The sequence below is a fragment of the Lissotriton helveticus genome, chromosome 3_1 (genome assembly GCF_964261635.1).
Source record: "Lissotriton helveticus chromosome 3_1, aLisHel1.1, whole genome shotgun sequence".
Classification (NCBI taxonomy): domain Eukaryota; kingdom Metazoa; phylum Chordata; class Amphibia; order Caudata; family Salamandridae; genus Lissotriton; species Lissotriton helveticus.
Window position 1 is genome coordinate 1,194,263,448 of NC_136061.1, and position 17,737 is coordinate 1,194,281,184.

A 17,737-nucleotide genomic window follows, 5' to 3' on the forward strand; every position below is an offset into this window, starting at 1 on the left:
ACTGAGAAGGAAAACGAGAAGGGAGGGGGGTGGAGATAGAAGGAGCATGGAAGTTGTAGGGAAGAAGGAGAAAAGGTGAGTTATCCGGTAATGGAAAAAGAATGAATAAACACAAGGAGAATGGGCAGGAGATAGAGGAGCAGAGGACACGGCGGTAACCCCAAAAACACAGAAAAACAAAGAGGGCGAGAAGACGGGCGAGAAAAGCCAAGGTAAAAGTAGAAGAGGGAGAGAATGAAGTAGGAGCTGTGAGTAGACAGGAGCAGGCGGGAAAGGGTGAAGAGGAAGAGGAAGAGAGGACAGTGACGGGGGAGAAGAAGGGGGAAGGAAAAGGGCAAGGAGTGAGTAAAGAGAAAGGAGGAGGCGGGAAGGGGACAGGTAAAGAGACGGTAAAGTGGAAGGGGAAATGTGAAAGGGAGGGGGGAAGGTGAAAGAGAGAGGGGGAGGGGAGGGGCGAAGCCTGGAAAAAGGAGAAGCCGATGTGAAGGCGAAGGTGGAAGAGGATAAGACATCAACGGGAAGGGAAGGGGCACAAGAATACGAAGCAAAAGGATAGGGGGTGTAGACGGAAAAGGAGGAGAAGGAAATTGTAGTAGGGGGGAGGGGAAAACTGGAAGGTGAGAAGGGCGAGCAGGGGGTAAGAGAGAAAAAAGCGGGGGAAAAGAATAAAAAGTAGATATTGGAGGAGGTAGAAAGACAAGGAAATAAAGAATAAGGACAGAAGTAGAAAGGAGAGGTGTGCAGAGATGAAAGGAAAAAGAGAAGAAACATGATAAATAAATGGAAAATCAGCGGGAGGTTGGAAGTGGGAGGGATGACAAGGAATGGTAGCAAGTTTGGTAAACAAAGGGGCGGTAGAAGGATACCACATGACAGGGGAGTAACTGAAACCCTGAAGCCCCTGCGGTGCGCGTGGGATGGGGGTTAACCGTTCCGATGCCCCAAAACCCTACAGAACCCCCATCACCCCCCCCCCTATCAGCAGATGGGCAAATAATATCTGTGAGAAATGGGAGGGTCATAGGGGCCCTCTTCACATGCTGCAGGGGCACCCCTTTAATGTTACACCACTATGACGAGTATGGCATCGCATTGGCATGTATATAGCGCCTACTACCCCTGTCGATGGGTTGCAGTGCTTTTGGTATAGGTGGCACTGGGCAGTCACAGCACTAGAGACGTTGGCAGTCATAAGAAATGACAATGCTGTCATGCTACCTTTCAAACGTCTGTCATGTGGTTTGTAATCAATCGTATAATTTGCTGTGCAATTTTTATGTCTATGTTACAAGATGCCATGTACTTAGTGTATGCGCTTGTTGCATGCTTCCATGCAAGCTTCATGCACATTTTCATGGTGCGTTCTGAAAGGGGGAGTATTTTAGACATCCAATGGCGATATTCAGGTGACAGCTCTTGCTTTGATTAGTATAAGGTGCTGATTTACGAAGATTTTACACCGTTTTTGCAATACAAAAGTGAAGCAAATCGGCGCAAAATATTTTCGCCCGATTTTCTTTCCAGCGCTAAAGGTGCTTAGTGCTGGAAATAACATTAAAGTAACGGGAATCAGTTAGTGCCAAGGGGGCATACTATGGGTGGCGCATGGGCGTCCCAAGCCACTACCCAAGGTTTCGGACACAAAACCCAATCTTCTAAACAAAGAACAAAGTAGACAGGGTTTTAGTGTCAGAAATAGCTCACCCTCCAACCAGGCGCTATGAAGGAGAAATGCTTTTTTTCTTCTTTATTTTCCAACTTTGCATGTGTGCTACACTGTACAGCACACATACACAATGGGAAAATGTTTAAAATGTTTAAAATGAGTATAAGCATAGTATTTTGTACTGGAAGGGTATCCTTCCAGTACAAAACATACACTTGACTCATGCACTATGGCGCAAAGGTGACTCTGTTGCTCACATTAGCTAATTTTAGCCTGGACGCTAGGGAGAGGGGAGGAGAGTGCATATTTCAATACATTTGGCTCCTGCTCTCCCCTCACACAGCACAATGCAGCATTTGATGCTGCTGCACTGGGCTGAGAGAGAAATGAGTAAATATGGCCCTAAGAATCTTGGAAGCCACCACGCGCACCCGCCCAGGCCAGTAAATGCATGAGGCAGAGCTTGAGGAATTGCGCACTACTCAACGTAAAGTGCTCAATGCTTTTCGGGGTAGTAAGCCTATGTAAATGCAATTACAATACGATCAGAATAGTAAAGTTACCTGGATTGCTACTGAGACGTTATGTTGAAATTCTGCAGCATTAAATCTGACTTTTGTAAATAAGATGGGAAAATAGAAGAGGGTGTGAGGGAGAAGAAAAAGACGGGAAAGCGGACGGACAGAAAGAGAAGGTAGGAGGAGAATGGAGGTGGGCTAAAAAACGCACAGAGGATAAGACTACAAGAAGTGGCAGAGGAGGGAGGGACTGAGTATAAGCAGAACGGTGAAGAAAAAGTGGGAAGCAGCAGATAGACAAACACAAAGGGAAAGAAAAATGCAGAGGGCGCAGGTGTGCTATGTTTAGAAGCTTCAAACGAATGAGCGTAAGCCGGAAGGCAGAACACCTTCCGCCTGCATCCTCCTCAAAATACCATAAAGTGCGTTCAGTTGTTACAGTTCTGTAATTCAGGACATGAACCCTTCTGTGGGCTTCGAAGCAGAGACTTCGGTGGCATGGCTCTGCCACAGTTTAATGTGCGCGTAAAACAGCGCCCAAGAAGCACCCCTAATTAATGCTCAGTCTAAGCACTGGGGGAGAGGGAGCTGCTGACAGAACACTCACCCCGTGCACCGCCCCGCCCGAGCAGAGCGCCGCTAATGCCCGCTAATAGGAGCTGTTACAGGTGTCTTTAACGGCGGCGCCATTTCAGCACCTTGGACAGCGCGCGGCAGGCTCCTCTCAGTCCACCGCTTGGGGAGGGGCGGCGTCTCACCCCAGCCTCAGCTTTCATTGGCTCCCCAAAGGCGCCCTCAGCAGCGCCCAGCCAGAACAAACATGCCCCACAAAGGGCACAGTCCTTAATCTGCCACAGCTTCAGGGCTTCAGAGTGTGAGGCTGCTGAGGAGGAATGGCTCTCAACTAGCTTGAGCTTCTGAGGGAGTGAGAGAACTGGATGCAGACGCGCCTTTGCCTGTTTGCCACCTTACCTTGAACCCAGCTTAAGAGAGAGTGTAACCTATCTTACCCAAACCACCCCTACCTACCCTAACCTCCGGGAGTGAGATTCATGGCTGCAAAGAAGCACCCCTGACCAACTCCTGGCATCAGAGAGGGAGAGTCTTAGTTCCGGAGGCCAATCCTAAACTATGTCAGTCTTTAGAGAGTGATGTCTTGCAGGAAGGAGTGAGGGCTGCATTCGCTCTACTCCAGCTTCAGAGCGCGTCGATTCTGCTTGCAGGGGAGGACAGAGGAGAGGGCCCACCCCCACCTGTACCTGCAAAACCCGAGGCTCTACTCGCGGAGTAGGCGACCCTGAACCATTTGAAGCTTCGAAGAGTGGGACTACAGAGAGGGGCTCCCTCAGCTACTCGTAGGCGTAACGAGAGGACCCGTCCTACACGGGACAGCCTGTCACCTAGCTGCAGATTGTGGTCCGCACAGGCCGGACTCAGGCGTCCGAGAGGGAGGGTGCTGCCTGGGGGCAGAGCCGGGCAGGCTTTCTGGACTTTCCATGGTCAGAGAGTGGGGGTCCTGAGCGCAGGAGGACTTTAGTCTGCTGCTATTGTAAAGGCTCAGACCGCTAGGGGCGGGGTGCACGGCGCCTGCTCCCCTGATATACAGAGGTTCCTGTTCACAGGAGGCTATTTAGCAAAGCTGCTGCTACATAAAGTGAGGGGCCCTAGATCCGGGAGGGCACTAACTGTTTGATCTTCGGCCGATGTAGTGTGGCGGTGCCTGGTGCAGTGAGGGCCCTGGTTATTGGGGGGCGCCCGTTCTTTGGACAGTGACGGCCCCGCCTGGACAGTGACAGTCTGGTCTCCTGCTGCAGACAGCGAGGGGCCCGGTTCTTGGAAAGGTTGCACCTTTGTTTGATTTCCGGTATCCACGCACCGGCACTGGCAGCATGAACCTGCACTTCAGCCCCGGCCCCCTCGGCCCCCCTCAGAGACCCACCTCCTTCTTCATCGAGGACATCTTGCTGCACAAACCCAAGCCCCTGCGCGAGCCCGCGCCCTTCGGAGGGCCCTTCATGCCCCGGCTGCCGCTCCTGGACTATGGCTACCCGCTAATGCCCAGCGCCAGCCTGCTGGCACCTCACCCGCACCACCCACTGCACAAACCGGAGCACCACCACCCCTACTTACTCACCGCCTCCGGTAAGTGACCCCGGACGAGTGATAATAGTAACGTGTGTTTTTTATGTAGTGTCTTCCGCTATTTCTATCCACTGTAAACACAAAGTGTTCCTATTACACACTTTTATAACACTCTTTGTGAAGGAAGGAAGGCTGAGTTGTCCACCCTCGAACTCAAACTCGTGCGGACCAGAGCAGGAGTAAACCTACTGTGACTTATGGAATGGATGAATGGACTTCAGCAAACGGATGGAAGAAGGGACCATCCTAAGAATGATGGGTGACTGAGAGAGAGCTGGACTGCGAGGTTCAGGCACTCTGGGTATGTGAACACACGAACGAATGGCCGAGCGGACAAACAAGTAAATGCATGGTAAAGAACACCTCGGCTGTATGGATGCATGGTAGCAAGGTGAGTGAATGTGTGTATTATAGACGAATGTATGATTGATGAATAAATAGCAGAACGCACAAATGTGCCTCTAGTACTATCCATTTTTCGTACATAAGGGAAGCAATGCTAGGAAGTAGTGATCTTCCCAGGATCACACCATTTAGTCAAATGGAGAAGCTGGGATCCGAACCAGGGTCTTTTTTTCCTCAACCTACATTAGCCATTACACACGTACATTTATCAGTGTATTCGGAATACAAATGCACAGTTATTATGTGTGTGTGTGTGTTTGTTTAACATTTTAAAAACACCTTTACTGTCGTAAAAATAAATCTACAGTAGTGCTGATGAGAAAGGGAAATGCAGTACTGTCCGTTGAGTTTAATTGCTGCCTATATGGTGCTCAAGTCCACAGCCGCAGCTTCATGGCGCTTTTGGTAAATTTAAAAAGAAAAAAGTGAGCAAAAACAAATAATGACGTCAACGAAAATAATAATTACAATACGCTAACAACATAAACATAATTTGGAATTTGTGCACACATCTCCAGCATCTGTTGCATTTCCCCTCCAGAAGAGAAAACACAGGTCAAGTACAGCCCAAGACGATCTTTGCTCACTTTTAAATTCCTCTAAACACTAACTGGATGTCCTGAATTTCGCACGCCGTCGGCGCAACATGTGCGGGGAAGCCAAGTGTGGGGATTGGGGCAGAAGGATGACACCTGAGCTTGCCAATCTGATTGGTGTTAAGGGTTGAGATTTAATGTAAAACGAGTTCACGAAAACGTTGAGAACTATCAAATATGAATGAGTTTGGGGACCAACGAGTGAGTCCTCTAAATAGGGAAGATGGCATTGTGTGACCCTGCGCAAAATCGCTGTACAACCTGCTGCCTGTCGCTCGCTGGCCAATTCCACTGCGCATCATAACCGACACCCGACAGGACACATTTTACAAAAAAAGCCAGCTCTGAAGGACAACCTCCTCTCCAGTTACAACCAGAACGCCGCAATCGCATCTCCGATGAGTGCTTTCTTTCTTTTTCGGAGGAAGCCTAAACACCGCCCTGAGGAGCATGTGTGCGTTGTGTCCCCCCCCGGTGCGGAAATCTGACTGCAGAAACTGACACATAACTTGGTTCTAACTTCAGTAACAAAAGCAAAACACGGCGGTGCAGACGCGAGTGTCAACGCTTCTCAGCACGGGCTCGGTTTGCCGTGCTACCTTCCACCCGAAGGTTGACATTTACACGGTTACACCTGATAGTAAAACAATATTAGTAACACGAATCGATGCACAGCTGGACTCCCAGCATCGCCCCACACCACTTTTACAATTAGTTATGAAGGTAGTACTGAAAGGGTTGAAAGAATAGACAAGTATCCAAACTAGCAGGATTGATGGGCAGAGAAGACAGACAGTCAGTTTCGGATGACCAGTGCAGCAACACCTGGAAGGCGATAATTCGTTAATTTGCAATTCCAGTGTCTGTCAATCAATCAAGTAGTATTTGTATAGCGCTGCTCGTCCCCCGCAAGGAACAGGCGCTGGCTGCCGGCTCATCCGAAGCCCCGTCCTGAAGCCGATGAGTGAGGGTGCCGTGCAGAGGTGTCTGTGGAACTTCTAAAGCCCGCCTCGTGGGTGCCAGTGGGCGCAGCCTGGCACGGTGGCACCGGAAACAGATTCTAAGGTAATGGGAAACTATACCCTCAGCTCTGCGCCTCCTATTCTTATCATACATACTGAAGACGCTCTATCACTGAATGCAGCTAAATAGTAAAATTATAATTTTGCACTGCGCTTAGAAAACATTGTTATTCATCGATGATATCCGTAAAGGAAAAATCAAGCAAAATAACTCACGCGCACGCAGTTGTTTATTTATTTATATTGGCATTGAAATACACTATGTATTATTAAAACGGTAAATATGGGGTTCACTGATCTTTCCCTACTAAATGCAAATGTTACATCAGTTTACATGTTTTCGGGAGGTAAGTAGAACAAAAGAAAACTAAAATGAAACCGAACAAGTTACAACAGGTGGCAACATCAGTACAAATAAAAATCCCCAAATGTAGCCCGATTCCTCTGTGTCAAGTGTGGCGTCCAAATGTAAAGTTTGCAGCAGTGAATACCATTAAATGTGACTGTACACCGGTGCTTCTTGCGGCGCACACACAGCAAACGTTCGTGGTGTCGTTAGGCGCTTTAAGTGTCCCGAGCGCTAGAGCGTCCTACACATACCTCCCTGTGCCTCGGGAGGTTTCAGCGGGAAATGTGGGCAGAAATGGCCATCTTAGCTGGAATATTGTGCCAGGAGCCGTTATGACCTGACTAATAGGAAACAGGCAGGAGTGTACCGTACCTAAACTGTGACGCGAGAAATCTTGGCCTTGAAGAAAACGGTATGTTATTCAATATCTAAAGCAATATGATCAAGGAGAAATATATCCGGCAGGAAAATGTTGCTAATTTTAAACACAAAAGAGTTATTATGCCAGGAGAATTAATGTCCATAAATACCATTGCCGTATCAAAATATATCTTGTGCGGGATAATAAAATAACTATTATAATGAAGTACTACGTTATGTTAAAAAAAAAGATGAGAAAATGAAGTCAGAAACAAAAGATATATGGCGCGTTTAAAAAAAAAACGCCATTCACTATGTCAAACATTTTCACAAAGTAAACCTGTGTTTGGGGGCGGACAACGGGAATTACTGTTGAATGAGAAAAAAACAGAGTGATCAGAATTACATTGTATAATAAGTACCCACACTCTAAGATTACAAATCTGTATCTATATATATATATATATATATATATATATATATATATATATATATATATATATATATGTGTGTGTGTGTGTGTGTGTGTGTGTGTGTGTGTGTGTGTGTATATATATATATATATATATATATATATATATGTATATATATATATATGCGTTTGTGTGTGCATGTTGTAACTTTATATATATATATATATATATATATATATATATATATATATATATATATATATATATATATATATATATTATGTAAGTATTTGTAAACGTCTTTTCAACACACGCAGTTATTCCGCGTCGGCTCTGCGCACAAAACAGAACAGATGGGCGGTTTCCTGAGAGAATGCTTCCTTCTTTTTTCGAGAGGTAACAGGTGCCGTTTTTGTGCAGTGGACGTGGCCGGACGCAGGTTGCGGAAAATAAACACATCAAACGAACAGAGGCCAAGATGAAAAGGCAGAATGAATTAAAACAACGGGCTGTCTACAAGACTTTCTAGACACACTACGTTAAAAGACATACGGACTGGTAATATTGTAGCAATTAAACGTTCGGGCCAACATCTAAATTATTTCCCGGCAATAGTCGCCTTGCGACTTAAATAGGTTGGGCTAGAAAAGTGATTCTAAATATAAAAACAATAAAAAACGTCCAAGAGTGTAGCATTCGCGACATATGGTGCCCGATTACATTATTGTAATAGCAGGGATTGAGGGAAAGGTTCTGCAAATATCTGTGCGGTGCCAATTTTATAGCTAATACCTGCCCCCGTTTTGAGAACGAAGACTTGTTACAGTCATATGTGTGTATTAGTTTAATTTTTTACATCGCCTCCTCATGTGATGCCATTTTTGATGCGACTTTCAAAACACCGTTTATGTTGCTTTCCCGCATGACAATTTTAGGACACAGTTGTTTTGTTAATAAGATTTTTCGCTGTTCTGGCAGCGGAGGTCGGCGCCTACTGTTGATAAAAATGCGGCCCGTGCGCGAGTGTACTCCTGTCCTGTGCACGTGCTGCTGACAGAAGTGAATAAAGCACACCCTGCACTAAACTACTAAGCACCGGAGGTGTGGGCGCCTTGAGGGGCGCACACTCCGCACTGGCACCGGCCGCATCCGCCGTGTGAACCCCAAAAGGTAGGGAGAACACATCCCTCCAGGTCATCGCGCGCTCCTGTCCGGGACATCTCACCCACAAACCACTGTCTTCAGGAGTTTTTGAGTAATTAAGCCAATGGAAGCAAACCTAGGCCACAGTACCCAGAATGCACTACGTTATGGCTTGACCGTCCACAACAGGAAAAAGTGAATGTATCGACCAGAAAGGTTTTCATCCCACCCCAAAGGTGCTGTGAATTCACAAACCCGGGATGCGCGCGACCGGTGTCTCAATGGGACCTAGGGTTCACCCGGTTCAATCGAGGTCCAGCAGGTCCTGCCCCCCAAGAGATCCGCCTTGCCAGCGGCTGCCTGGATTGACATCTGATTGGCTCCGCTGGGCCGCTGCTCGGCGGTGCTGGCAGAGGTGCGCTTCTGTGGTTGGCCGGTCGCATTTCGGGCAAGACGCTGAAACCGCGCAGTTATGTGGTAGGCGGGGGTTGTTCTACGTACAAGGTGAAGAGTCTGAGAGTATGCTACCTGTGAGGGGCCGTGCTGCTCCGGGATCTCGCAGCACTACCTGTGATAGGCTGTGTTGCTCTGCATACCGGATCCTAACCCTAAATCAGGGCTATAACAGTATCCTTACTGTGAAGGGCTGTCAGGCAACTCCCACCTCCCCAACCCCCCCCCCTTCCACTGTTTGGATCTTTCACAGCATCTTCTGTTTGATAGGCAGTAGCGCTCTGCACACCAGACCAGGTGGTGTCCAAATGGATTTCCATGCATAGGCTCTGTTGATCCTCGTCAGATCAGCCTCTCAGAGTATCTTCCCTGGGGCAGATCTGTGCTGCTCAGCTCAGGAGATCCAGTCTCTCATTGGATCTTTCCTGTGATAGACCGTACACCGCTCGGACTTCCCACTCCCCCCCCTCTTCGGTGATAGGTGGTCCTGCTCTGGGCGCCGGACATATACTCTGGGGTTCTTTCCTCGCTGCTCTACAAACGATATACTGTGGCAGGCTGTGCTGCTCTTAACACAGGTCCAGATGTAACTCTTAACATTGCTGAGGGTTCAACTAGTCTGCACACACAATCCCAATGTAGTTCTTAACGCAGCCATGCAGCAGTAGCCTCCTCTGCACTACCCACACAACCCAGATATAATTGTTCATGCTGCAGTGGGCTCTTCTGCTTTGCACACACAATCCAGTTCCAGTGGCTGGTTAAGAGTTTGTTGGAAAATGTGCTCCGTTTGCAACAGCAACATAGGACCTGCCTTGTCAAACTGATGGTCAGCCTTGCCTGGTTTTCTGATGGTCCGCCTTGCCTGGTTTACTGATGGTCGGCCTTGCCTGGTTTACTGATGGTCGGCCTTGCCTGGTTTACTGATGGTCGGCCTTGCCTGGTTTACTGATGGTCGGCCTTGCCTGGTTTACTGATGGTCAGCCTTGCCTGGTTTTCTGATGGTCGGCCTTGCCTGGTTTACTGATGGTCGGCCTTGCCTGGTTTACTGATGCTCAGCCTTGCCTGGTTTTCTGATGGTCGGCCTTGCCTGGTTTACTGATGGTCGGCCTTGCCTGGTTTACTGATGGTCGGTCTTGCCCGGTTTACTGATGGTCCGCCTTGCCTGGTTTACTGATGGTCGCCCTTGCCTGGTTTACTGATGGTCCGCGTTGCCTGGTTTACTGATGGTCCGCCTTGCCTGGTTTACTGATGGTCGGTCTTGCCTGGTTTACTGATGGTCCGTGTTGCCTGGTTTACTGATGGTCCGCCTTGCCTGGTTTACTGATGGTCGGTCTTGCCCGGTTTACTGATGGTCGGCCTTGCCTGGTTTACTGATGGTCGGCCTTGCCTGGTTTACTAATGGTCCGCCTTGCTGGTTTACTGATGGTCGGCCTTGCCTGGTTTAGTAATGGTCAGCCTTGCTTGGTTTACTAATGGTCGGCCTTGCCTGGTTTACTGATGGTTCGCCTTGCCTGGTTTACTGATGGTCCGCCTTCCCTGGTTTATTGATGGTCGGCCTTGCCTGGTTTACTGATGGTCGGCCTTGCCTGGTTTACTGATGGTCCGCTTGCCTGGTGTTCTGATGGTCGGCCTTGCCTGGTTTACTGATGGTCGGCCTTGCCTGGTTTACTGATGGTCGGCCTTGCCTGGTTTACTGATGGTCCGCCTTGCCTGGTTTGCTGGTGGTCGGCCTTGCCTGGTTTACTGATTGTCCGCTTGCCTGGTTTACTGATGGTCCGCTTGCCTGGTTTTCTGATGGTTGGCCTTGCCTGGTTTACTGATGGTCGGCCTTGCCTGGTTTACTGATGGTCCACTTGCCTGGTTTTCTGATGGTCTGCCTTGCCTGGTTTACTGATGGTCCGCCTTGCCTGGTTTACTGATGGTCGGCCTTGCCTGGTTTACTGATGGTTGCCTGGTTTACTGATGGTCCGCTTGCCTGGTTTTCTGATGGTCGGCCTTGCCTGGTTTACTGATGGTTGACCATGCCTGGTTTACTGATGGTCGGCCTTGCCTGGTTTACTGATGGTCCGCTTGCCTGGTTTTCTGATGGTCTGCCTTGCCTGGTTTACTGATGGTCGGCCTTGCCTGGTTTACTGATGGTCGGCCTTGCCTGGTTTACTGATGGTCCGCCTTGCCTGGTTTACAGTCGGGTGCCCCTTAAGTATGTCAGCCTTGGAATCTATTCCATCCCTGTCGCTGACATACTCCTGCAACAGAGTGAGACCTGTTGGAAGTCTGGCCATTCAACCACCTGCCTGATTTATAGAGGGCGGTTGAACTGCCCGTTTTACTCTCCCTCACCACAGTGAAAATGTAATAGTATGGGACAGTAAACATTTTTAGATGCCCCCCACACCATGGAGGAGAGCTACCCTAGTGTGGGGGTCATTTGTTTTTGTTTTCTCCACAACCAAATCCCGCTTCAGGATTTTGTTTTTGAAGAAATAAAAACCTTTTAAAAGTATGACGGGCATCCGTCGTGTTGGAGCGTGCCATCTGCCAACGTTATGCATTGAACGGAAGCGCCATGAAATCAATTCCTGCTAATGACTAGAGCTGCCCACTTGGGCAGCGAGCAACTCTAGATTCGGTGGACGGACTCTCCGTCAGGGTGACGGAGTATTTTACTTCACCACCTTAACGGAGTAAAGTCCATACTCCGAAACCAAAATTAGACCCTTAATTACTAATACTTTGGTTGTCTCTGCTCCGCTGCACGCATAATCCACTTGTAATTACTAATGCTGCAGTAGAGCCTTCTGATCTGCACACACAATCCAGGTCTAGTGATCATACTGTGGTAGGCTCCCTTCTCGGCACACTCCATCCAGATAGAATTATTAATACTTCTATAGGCTCTGCTACTCTGCATACAATTCAGGTTTCATTATTTATAATATATACCACTCTGCACACCCAATCCAGATTTAATTGTTAATACTCAGGTAGGCTCTGCAAACTAGTCAAATATAATTAGGAATTCCGCAGCAGGCTCTGTTACTCTACATACACAAATCAAATGTAAATATGAATACTGCAGTAAGCTCTGCACACAAGATCCAGATTGTGCCCTTGCACCAGAATATAAACTTATGAATTAGAAGTGGAGATAAAGGAATAAAAATATGAAACAAATCAGAAGATGCTCCCAACCCAAATTACATTCTCACATTATGAGAGTTGGTGGAAGAGACCTCCGATCTGTACCTCAAACTGGGAAGTAAGTTTATTGTAAAAAATAAAAATAAAGCGAGAATCCATGTTCTGAATCCATAACATGGGGAACTCTGAGTTGGAACCATTTGAATGTACAAAGGTGGCATTAGATTGGATGTACGTTGTTACAACGCATGCTTTTAATACGCATGTCTTTACAACGCAGGTTTTTCAACGCAAGTCGTTACAAGGGGGGTGCTGGATAGTGAATAGTTTAATTTACTATTCCAACTCCAGTCCCCGTGGATAGTAGGAAAGGTGTTGGATAGTAAATTAAACTATTACCTATCCTAGAGCGCCCCCCAGCGCAATTCGTTGTAATGACTTGCGTTGAAAAACCTGCATTGTAAAGGCACTGCGTGGTAAAAGTTGCGTCATAAAGGATGTTTCCCCATTAGATTGTCTTACTTTGTGGAAAGTGCAGGCCCCCAAAGTGGGGGCCCGCAGCCGGCACTCCTGAAAGCCAGGGTTGCCCAATGCTAAGGCTCTGTATTCTTGCTTCCACCATTTGCCTCCCTTTTCCACCACCCTGTACTCCCTGTGTCTGTATCTCACTCATTCAGGTTCCTTTTCAACCCTGCTTTCTTCATGTATCACTGGTTACCCATCCTTCATCGCTTCCTTGTTTTGCCCTTTTTTGCTTTTCTCTTTAATGTTCGGAGTTAAAGTCTGATGATGAAAAAATCGTTCCTGTGCCGCAGCCATAACCACCAGTACAAATTAAGCACTGAATACAAGCGCAAAAATCCAACTGAGCTGCTGGTCCACATGGTATCCTCACTGATCTATAAATTCTACATAGACTTACGGGCACCATTATTAACTATAGTTTTTTAATGGTATTAATAGAGAAAATGATAATAACTCAATTCATAATTTTCTCAGTTTTGGCAAACAGCGCTAGAGAAAACAAAGCACAATATAGGTCTATTTCATTGCTAGACACAGCTGTCAATATTTTTTAAAACGTTTGCTGGGGGGCTTGGCATCATGGGCAGACAACAAAAATAAGCACCATGGTTTGAAAGAGACACCTAGGATTTCTCTACAGTGCCAAAAACCTGTACTTGCTTTAGGCAACGTAGGTGTGTAAAAAGGGAATACTTCTGTCTGGCCAGTCACGGGTCTCACAGCAACTTTCAAATCTTGTAACCATGTTAAATTGTGGTCCGATTGATGAAGATATGAGATTGGAAAAACAGGCCCTGGATAGCATCATAAGAGAAATATGGGCCTTTCGCAAGGGAACCTCAGCATCCTTTGCTTAAGAGTGACACAAGGATGCTTTCTGCCCCTTTTGCTCTTCAGTTAACATGCAGACTCTGTTGGTTAATTTAGAAAATTCAAAAGTTGCCCAAGAGTTGGAAGGATAACTTTGTTGGTTCCACTGAACAACCCAGATGTCATTTTAAAGTCATATTCACAACTTTTCCCACAGTGCCTGACTAATGCATATAATGAATATATGAAAGACGGGAACTTGATGACATACATATTTAAATGACAAGTCACATTTCTATGCCTGAATAGGGTGAAAGGAGTAAATTCCGTCCAATGTTATTTGGAAAAGGTAAAAACATATAAATACCTGGATGTAGTATTTAATGCTTTATTAACGGTGTATGACCATGTGGAGAAGGCAAAACTAAAGATGTTTATTAATCAGAACACTTTCTTGTTTAGGCCACTTCCACAGTATGCACAAAATCTTGCTCTAAATAAAAGACAAAAGGCAAATTCTTCAAGTACATTGTACATAAATACTTCTGTATTTCTATTTTTATAGGCTTCATCAGGACTCATATATATATATATATATATATATATATATATATATATATATATATATATATATATATATATATATATATACATACATATATATATGTATATATAAAGTTCCTTGTTTTGAATTTCAAAATATGCAAAGTATCCAGGAGCCCATCAAGAACTGTGTCTCTTTTGACCAGATGTGTGTAGGTGTGCTCGACATTGAGGGTAAATACATATGTAAGGAGCTAACATGTTTCGTGGGCACCACCCACTTCTTCAGGGTGAGGTCAAATATAGAGGTTCTCAAATTGGCGATGTATGTAATTGCAAGACCAATCCAGTAAGTATGGATTACTCCCAATGTTCCTAATTGATAAAAATGGTGTCCTGCATTAGTAAGTGAATGCTGCAGGAGGGATCAAATCCGTTCAATTCCTTCAGGGGTCAAGTCAAGTCAATTTTTATTGTTTCCAATTATTAAAAATTATTACAACATACATCAGAAGTGAACGATAAAAGTTAATAAATAATGTGCTCAATTGTTCACAAGGTAAAATCAAAAGTCCGTACAATTAATACAATATAAAAAATTTCATTTTGATTGTACATTTCTTTTTTGGCTATAGTTTTCAAGTGTGCACTTCCTATTCACTGTGGTTTCCTGGGTCCACTTGTTGTAGAAGAGATTGTACTTCCCTCATATATTTAACCCCCCTACAAGCTAACATAGGAGATGATCCATCTTGCCATCGAATTACTGCTTGCCTGCATATTCGAATATTCAGGTTATTAAAAATGTTCTTTAAAAGCCGTCTCCTTAGGTCTATAAGAGCTGGGCAAGCACATAGCAGATGAGTTAATGTTTCATTGTAGATATCCGCATAGGCGACAATAAAGGTTGGTGTAACTACCTTTCCAGGATGGTAACAAGTCCTTTGAAAACTGTAGGCCCAGTCGATGTTCTGTGTATCTTTGTTTTATTTGCATATTAAAATGACTTTCTAAATATGGCTGCGGCTTTATCCCGGAATAAGAGTTTATCACTGTCCACCCGTGTCGTCGTTTTGCGGTGCTTGACTTGTCTTCCAAATAGGATTTCCATTTGACCGCATTGTTAGTAAATTTATCGAAGTTAGTTCTATCTGGCATCAAATCCCATGTTGACTCGATTCCTATACAGGTCAAGGATTGAGACAGGAAATCTTCCCTACTGTGAGGCCCGTGCTGTTTCTGCTTGATGGCGATTTCTTTCCAACACAGGCTGTCCAGTAAGCCTTCTTCTGACATGCGTACTTTATGACAGAGTTTTACAAAAGTACCCATGCTGCGAAACTTCTGGCTCAGCAGGCCAAATTCTAAACGAACCTGTGCTGGTGATGTAGATTTTGGGAGGTTTAAAGCTGCCTTATATATCTTTGTTTGTAGGCTATTTAACAGCCCCGCCTCTTTGCCACACCAGGTCGCCAATGCTTAAGACAAGGTAGGTAAGGTTCGCGCTTTTGGGGTCTTCCAAGAGCTACCATGATTAAAAAAATACGCGTAAACGCTGCAAGGTCTGCTCACCAGGATGTTCTTTCTGCTCTCCTAAGAAGACCGAGTTGCATTAAAATGCAATTCCTTTTGCATACGTATACTTCCAGTAGAATGTATGTGGAAGTTTGTGGAGATGGACGTACATCCCAGCATGCTTTTTTGGTGATGGTCTCCGGGGTCATTGTTTGCGAAGACTCTTTAGAGTTCTGCAGGTTGAAGGCAAGTGTGATGCACAACAAGACATGGGATTTCCTTTTTTTAGAAGATTCCTTAAAAGTTGCACCCATATTCCTGTTGCAGTCAATAAAGGCTAATAGTATAACAACCCTCACATGGAGAAAAACAAAGGTTGACTACCATGAGCGAGTTACATGGCTAAGTCATCTGCCATTAAATTGAAGGAATGGGGACTGAATAAACTGTTCAGAAACCCCAACTAGCCTCCCTGGATAGATAAAGGAATGGTCAGTACCACTTCTGTCAGCAAACTAGTAGGAGAGAGCAAGAGACTGATAGAGACAGACAGAAAGAGATCCAGAGAGAGAGAATTGAGTTTGTAAAACAGGTAGCGCTTGTCTACCTAACCATGATGACATAGAAGATCCGCAAACTACTTGACACTCACTGTCAGTGTTTGTAGCAGACACATACTCACTAAATTTGACTGGCAGCCTCTGTCATGAACTAGCATTATTGGCAACGCTTTGCGTCCAGATGAACGATTTACCCATATAACGGAATCTCCCAGGAGAAACCCATGTGTTCGGATTACTTTTTACAGATTCTATAGGAACTTAGGGGCACATGCATCATTGGTTTTTGCATTCGCAAACGGTGCAAATCGCAAAAATCGGCCGTTTGCGAATGCAAAAACCATTTTAGGGATGCATCATTTTTTTTTCATTTTTCGCTATTTAGGAAATCGCAATTTTTAGCGATTTCTTAAATTGCTATAGCATTTAAGAAATCGCTAATTTTGCGATTTAAAAAAAAAAAAAAACCTTTATTGTACAGAAGGCGCGCACAGATACGGGCCTACAACCCACCGGGCCGGCCACCACAATAAAGAAACATACGAGGCAATACAGGAGAGACAACAGGATTTCTAAATAGCTCATATGAAAGGCAAAGGCAACAAGTCTTTGAGTCGCCATCACGGACAGGATAAAAGTAGGTTAATTTTATAAGAGAATAAAGGGTGTCACAGGATAATGTCAATCTGTAAAGTCCAGAGGGCCGTGGCGGGCCGTGAGCAAGCCGAAGTCTCGAATACAGGAAAAGACCAACAGAACAATACATTTTGGCAAAGTTAGAACGTGAGTCCCACATCAAGAACAATCACAATCGCTGCTCAGCACCCACCCGCCACTATCAGGGCACATAATAATAAAACAGCGAAAAATACGTTTACAAAACTAAAAGCCCTCCGTTACAACAACCCAAGGGAGGAAAAGAAAATGGGGTGGGGAAAAGGAAAAAAAAAAAAAGGGGGAGGAAGAGGACATCAAAAAAGGGGAGGGGGAAAGTGAGGGCGCAGCGTCAGTGCACGCCCCCCACGGCTAACAAAGCACCCAATACTAATTCGGCACATGGAGCTAGTGGCAACAGGAGAAACGAATGCGTAGTAAACCGTGACAGCAGACATACCAAAAGGGCCATGCCAGCACAAACACCCCGGGGGGCTACGTGCCGACACCGCGCCACGAAAGTAGGGGATACATAAGAGCCATAGAACCAAAAAGAGGAACAGGGAAAAATACAATAAACAGACCCCCCCACCACCCCGCACAGCCCACCCTGCACCCCTGCAGAAGGCTATGGCCTACCCCCCAGCAGCGTGCCTGTCGCCCTAATTAGAACCCGAAATATAGAGAAATATAAGAAAGAAAGAATCACTTAGATGAAAAAAGGGGGGGAAGGGGGAAACAGGAAAAAAACAGCGGGAGAGGAGCCACAGAATCAAAACCCCTTCAGCTCCCACCCCCCCGCCCGAAAATACTCAAAGCCCACGGGAAGATAATAAACACACGGATAAGCTCCAGGAACGTAAAGACGTATCAAACATAATCATACAATTATGAACGGATCACCCAACCATACCACAAA

The 17,737-nt window shown here is 45.9% G+C and overlaps 1 protein-coding gene across 1 annotated transcript in view; it reads left to right on the forward strand.

The window, feature by feature from the left end:
* Positions 1-4,073: 4,073 nt before the first annotated feature.
* BSX (brain specific homeobox) overlaps positions 4,074-17,737 on the forward strand; it is a 41,847-nt gene continuing 28,183 nt past the window's right edge. Inside the window, exon 1 of the mRNA XM_078683875.1 lies at positions 4,074-4,326. Within this exon, the coding sequence (XP_078540001.1) occupies positions 4,074-4,326 (253 nt within the window). The remainder of the gene's footprint in view (positions 4,327-17,737) is intronic.